Source organism: Poecilia reticulata, linkage group LG13 (assembly GCF_000633615.1).
Source record: "Poecilia reticulata strain Guanapo linkage group LG13, Guppy_female_1.0+MT, whole genome shotgun sequence".
NCBI classification, from domain to species: Eukaryota; Metazoa; Chordata; class Actinopteri; order Cyprinodontiformes; family Poeciliidae; genus Poecilia; species Poecilia reticulata.
This window is the reverse complement of record NC_024343.1, coordinates 21724894-21731422: the sequence shown is the minus strand read 5'-3', so window position 1 is coordinate 21731422 and position 6529 is coordinate 21724894. Positions and strand designations below refer to the sequence as shown.

General features: G+C 38.8%; 1 protein-coding gene across 1 annotated transcript; it reads right to left on the bottom strand.

Moving 5' to 3' along the window:
• Window positions 1–4958: 4958 nt before the first annotated feature.
• LOC103475176 (von Willebrand factor A domain-containing protein 5A-like) lies at window positions 4959–6523 on the bottom strand. Its single transcript, XM_017308119.1, has 5 exons — window positions 6440–6523; window positions 6166–6341; window positions 5629–5717; window positions 5313–5457; window positions 4959–5042 (listed from the first exon to the last, which is right to left on the bottom strand). Exons 2-5 carry the CDS (start codon window positions 6331–6333, stop codon window positions 4959–4961), a joined length of 486 nt encoding a protein of 161 aa, XP_017163608.1. The 5' UTR covers window positions 6334–6341; window positions 6440–6523.
• Between the last annotated feature and the right edge of the window lie 6 nt (window positions 6524–6529).

Genomic DNA, 6529 nt, shown 5'->3' with positions numbered 1-6529 from the left:
GTCACTCGGGCTGGGTTTACACCTGTGCGGCAGTGAAGGAGACCTGCTGCTGCGCAGAGCTACGGAGGTGTGTGTTAGAATCATGGCAGCAAACCAGCAAAATGCAAAGAACTTTTCAGTTTTTCCGCCAAACTAACCGACTGAGTTGAGTAAAGCTGTTGGATGCAGGTAAAGTTAGCTAAAAGATGACTAGCTAATATCAATACACCACCCTAAGCTTAACACGTAGCCAGTAGGCTACTGTTGTTGTTGTTGTCGTCTATGCTCAGCTACATACATTCATTTTGCCCCCCAAAAAGTCGATTATGGCATGGGCTGACCATGCCGTAATCTTAATTTTCTAATTTTACTTATTGGTGTGTTTGGGGGCTGTTGTTTTGTTGAAACATCAATTTCAACAGAATTGCATCATGAAGTAGTATGACATCTGCAAATATTTGGAAGTATTCAAACCAATCCATTACGCCAGGGGAGCGATCAATAGTTCTTATGCCATAGTATGAAAGACAGACACTAAGAACCTGCTTTAGTGTCCTCAGAGTTTGCTGTGACTTGTATTCCGTGTTTGTGAGTCATAAGGGACATATTCTAAATCAGAAAAATAGACAATTTTGTTTTCGTCAGCCTATAAAGCATTGCACCCTTTTTCTCTGTAAGCCAGCCAGTCTGTTCTTTGGCAATTTGTACGGTAACTTGTTGTTTCTTTTTTTTCCCCAACAATGAGACTTTGGGGATAGGCTTCTAATTCTAATTCTAAGGATTCTATCACTAGAATGATAGACTGTGAATTTATATTGGTTTTATATTCTGTGCAGAGCAAAGTGAAAAATTACATCTATCACTAAAGAAGTGGCACCAAAGCCCCTTTCGGACAGTCCTGTGAGCAAACATAACAAAGCTGGTATAGACAATGGATGAATAATGCACTTACATGAATCTGGCATGTCTTCAGTGTTTAAATAATCCAGATCTTTGTCAGAAGAATCATTGGAAGGAGAGCACACAATTGCTGAAGAAACAAAATAAATGGATCATTACAGGTAATCAGACAATCAAACAAGAATATAAGTAAATCTCCCTATATGCATCATTTTATTAAGTTATACACCAGAAAGTAGAGTCTCAGAAAGTTGGCTTCGAAAACATTACTCTTTACTGCAGCTTATGTGGGTTTTTCACAAGTATTCCTGGTTCCTTTCATAGCCCAAAATTATGACAGGTTAATTACTTTCTCTAAATTGCCCCCTAGGTATAAGCATATATGCTTGGATTGTTGACTGTCCATTGTGTCGCTGTGGTGTTCTGTGATTCACTGGTGACCCCACTGACACCCAATGGATAGTCGTCAGCCCCCCATGTGACCATGCATAGAAAAACTGGTGTAAACAATGGTTGAATAAATGTGGCTATAGAAATACACTTACCAGACTCTGGCAATGTTCCACAATAACCGTAGAAAGAATCCATGCTTGCTGACGAAAAAAGTAAAATGACCATTAGAGGTAGATGTTCAAGAAAAATAATCAGTGTACAAGTAAACCTCATTGTATGCAACAATTCATGAAGACATACAGAAGAAAGTAGTCGTTTCCCATAAAAAAACAGAAATTAAATTTCTTGAAAAAAATTAAAATGATAACAGCTAGTTAGCTCACTGAGTACTCTTTAAATTTAGCATACTTTAAGTTCAGTTTGACAGCATAGAAACAGCATGAGTTTAGTCTAATTCCTCTTTACATTTGAACTTAAATACATTTTCATGGCCATTTATGATAATCCATACAAAAAAGATTAAGAATGGGAGATTTTATATTACAACTGGTTTCATTCATTGTTACAGTATCTCTATTAAAACTTGTCATGCATCCCAGTAATCTGAATGGTCACCTGTCCAAGGTGTTCCCCACTCTAACCCAATGACCAATCACTACCCAATGACTGCTGGAGGTAGGTGTTAACCTCACATATCCTTTTGACCAGCAAAGCTGGTATAGAGAATGGATGAATAACACACTTACATGAATCATAGCAACGAGAATCTGCGACACCTGAAGAAAAAACAAACGGAGCATTAGACATAGACAATCAGGCAATCAAAAGTAAAATAGAAAAACAACACACAAGTCTCCCTGCACGCATCAGGTCATAAAGCCATACACCTGACAGTAGGGTCTTTTTTTCCATTGAAAAAATAATAATCTGAAACTAAGCCAAAAATGAAAATGACATCCAGATTACTTAGCACTCAGAGTAATTTCACACCTGACTCGGTTTGATCAGAGACCAAAACTGCAACATTTGTTACATTTTGTGTCAAGCAAACCAAAGTCTTTGAAAAATTTGTTTCTCCCTTCACCTGTTGTGGCGTTGCACCAAGAAGCTGATATAAAAGTTGCTTTACTGAAAAATATTTAGAAATATATATATATATCTTTTTACCAAAACAGGAAAAAGAAACAGAACATTTAAATATTCTCAGAGACAGTTGGGTCCTGAACTTTGATTTTACCCTTGCCAAAAAAATGTTAAGATAACTAACTATATGGGCATTTCACTATTAATGTGCTCAAAGATAATTCAGTAAAGCTTTTTCAGAAACCAATATAATGTATTGTGCAAGTAGAAAGTGTAATACATGCTACTGATTTGAACGATATGATTAAAGTACACTGTGAATGTTGTGGCTGTGCAGGAAATCTGTGACACATATTTGTGCTAAATGCCAATAAAGATTAGTGGGACACCATTATTGATGGAAAATGTATCCAAGTATATAGTGATGGTATTTTTCAAATGCAGTGATTACTTGTTGATGGAGCAGTTCCTCATGAAAGTTTTACTTACCCCCATATTTTGAAACACATAGATTTGGAGTCCACATGTCTAAACCTGAACATATATAAAAAAAGAAAAAAGTAGTATTAATGTGATATTTGATCCAAATAACTGTTTTCAGACAGTTCTACTTTACTTTGGGGAATACATCAATGAATACCTACATAATCTGAATCAATCTTTAGGATTGATTCAGATTATGTCAGAATATAGTCTAAACTCTAACGCCAAACATTTTCCTAATTTCTGTTCACTAATTAGATTTGGATAGGATAATAGTAGATTTCCTTAGTCTTAATTTGCTAAATGGTTAAAATAAAAAAGGGGAAAAAATAAGTCACTCACCTGAGCAGGTAAGTATTGGGACATTTCTGCGCACCAGAGCTCCATGAATCGACTCGCCGTTGTCCTTGACAACTATGAAGGCAGTGAAGGAACTGCTCACTCCTGCTTGGACGCTGAGCTCCACCACCTTATTCTTCATTTCTTCATCTTGCTGTCCTATTTGTATCCTCTTTTCTGACTCCAGAGAACGAATCACAGTGCGAGCAGCCAGCCTGTGGACTGTTAATCTGGAGACAGGAAGGAGAAATAGCTGAATTTCTCTCAACATAAACATCAAGCCCACTCTCAGTGACTTTTCCTTATTTGTTTTAGGGTGCTGTTGAATTTGTCTCAAGATTGCTTTCTCATTCATCATGAGATGAACAAAAACACCACAGCGCTTAGCCAGAAGCTTGCACTCTATGCTCTGCTTGGGGAACTCCAGAGTAGTAGATAGTCTGATTGATCTACAAGACATAATATTAGTTGGTCATTCTTGGCTCCACACACCACTTTTGCTAATTTTCTTTCATTGAAGAGACTTTAAATGTCCCAAAAGCTAGATGATTACTTTGGGAATCAGGACATTCATCCCCCCTACAAAATAACCTAACGGGAAATAGAAATAAGATTTTCATTTCCTGTTACAAAGGACAAAAGACTTTAAATGACAATGTTTGTGAGCAAGATGGAAATATTAAAACACTACTTGGTTTCTGTGACAATCATGTGATAAATGCAATACAGTTATTGCCATGGCTGCACAGTGGCGCAGTTGGTAGAGCTGTTGCCTTGCAGCAAGAAGGTTATGGGTTTGATTCCCTGCCCAGGTCTTTCTGCATGGAGTTTGCATGTTTTCCCTGTGCATGCGTGGGTTTTCTCCGGGTACTCCGGTTTCCTCCCACAGTCCAAAAACATGATTGGCATCTCCAAATTCTCCCTAGGTGTGAGTGTGTATGCATGGCTGTGTGTCTCTTTGTTGCCCTGTGACAGACTGGCGACCTGTCCAGGGTGTACCCCGCCCGGAACGTTAGCTGGAGATAGGCACCAGCAACCCTCCCGACCCCACTAAGGGACAAGGGTGTAAGAAAATGGATGGATGGACGGGCAGTTATTGCCTTAAAACAATAATCTAAGCAATTTTACCCGGAGTCCTCTGCAGGTTTGAGATTGAAGTGCAGCTGGTTCTGAGAAGGATGACCGCCCAGGCTGTACTTCACTGTCACACTGCAATCTGCTTCCTCTGGACTCTGAGAAATAATTTTTTGTAGGGAAAAATACCTTTGAAATGTTTTAAGTATCACCAATCAAGACATACTGATGGTTAAGCAGGAAAAAAACAGAGGTGACCCTACCTGTCCCGTAAGTTGAGCATAAATCAGTGACCTCTCACCCTCGAATATTGCTGTAATGGGTGGAGAGAGAACGGTGGCCAACAGTCCCATTGGCAAATCCCAAGAGACAGAAATGTCCTCCACAATGGGCTGCAGTGCAAACCTGAGTGACTGCATCACCTGTGATTCACACAATAGTTGTGAAATGATTTACTTTCACTATAATCACATTCTGATGAGTTGGTGCATCTTTTATCAGATAATTTTTTTACTTTTGGTTGCATCCTGCCAGCCCCTGTGATGAACTGAGCGTGACCTCCACCCTCTTTGGCCATCCCGTTGATGAGAGCAGAGCTGGCTCCTTCTCCAATCCCAAAAGAGAAACACCTACGATAAACAGTTTGATTTCAAACTCACAATAGCATCAGAACATGAACCAGACTGAAAATCTGTGTGTTTATGGTTTCACTTGTGGCAGCCTGCATTCTTCCTAATAAGATCAGTAACTTCTTTGGTGTTTCCCACCTCTCCATCAGTGAAGACAAACAACTGAGGGAGGGGAAAACACCAAACATGTCAGAACCAAACAGCAACTGAAAGTCTTCAGGATCATCTGTTTGAGAGTAGTCTATCTCTAATACTTTAGTAACAGAGGTTACTAATGTGACAATTATGATTAATTAATTTCATGAAAAGGTGGAGCACAAAGAGTTATTGTGCTGGAAAACTGCAGTATTTTCATAAAATTTGAAATCGTACCACTGAGCAGTGGCTCATACAACTTCTAGAGTTGTTGCAGTAAAAGTGTGTATATCTGACCTGTCGAGGATGTTTGGGAATACTGGATTGGTTGTAAATGTGTTTGAGAGGCTCAAGAATCTCTGTTCCTCCAAGATCATCCCCCATCTGTTCAACCTTTTTCAGAGCCTCCTCCATGGTCTTCTCACTGTACTCCACACTCTTACTGCCATTAAGAACAATACAACCAATACTCCAAATAAAAAATTCATACAGAACAAAATAAAAAGAAACAACACTTTCACATGAACTCTTGAGTAGAAATTAAGGAAAGTTGGGGACTAGAAAATGTTTCCTYTTTTGAGTTGTGGTGGGTAAAGAGTTAGATAACACTTACGGAAAAATGTGCTCAAAGGTGGATCCAAAACTGTAAATGTTGAARTAGCAGCCCATTGGTAAACTCTTCAACAGGAGCAGCAGAGTATCCTAAAGAAAGACAAAATGTTAGGAGCTGAAAGCGTTTCTTTACATTTTAAATCATGAGTGCCAATTAGTTTATGACAAAGATCATACTCTCCAACAATGAACCTTCACAAATGAAGGTCTGAACAGAGAAAGCAACTACTTGGATAAAAGTCAATATAATACCAAATGACTAAATTGCTAGATTTCTGGTTTTGACAATGGTATTCAATATGATAAAATTTTTGAGACAATTGTTTCGGTGTAGCAAAAGTCTGATTTTGTTCCAACCCTTCTCGGATAAGCATTTAAATGGAAAAATTACCAAGACATATTCAGTATTAAATAAAATGAACAGTCATCAACTCTACACAGAAACGTACGCCCCTCATGGGTCAGTTGAATTGAATTTAACTGCTTTTCGGGTGACAGTTTAAAACATCAAACATTCCTTTAAAATATCAATAAACACCTTTGCACTGCTGATACGAGTTTCTTGTGGTGTGCTGTTGTTCATGGGACAGCCCATACTTCCTGATCGATCCACCAAGAACACAAACTCTCCACAGGTGGCAAGTGAGGACATCACTGATTGGGGGAACTCAGGGTAAAGGCTGACCATCACCACTGGATCACCCATCAGAGAGTCTGGGAGGTATTGGAGATGGAAAAAAGAAAAACACAAATTAACTTTCTGACGTTCTAACATTTAATATTCAGTAACACCTAAACTAATCTGTTCTCACCAGGTTTGGCAGAGGCCTGTCCTGCCTCCACCACAGCAGAGGGCTGGTGGGCGTCTTTGTAATAAATCAGTAGCTCAATGTCTTTGTCAA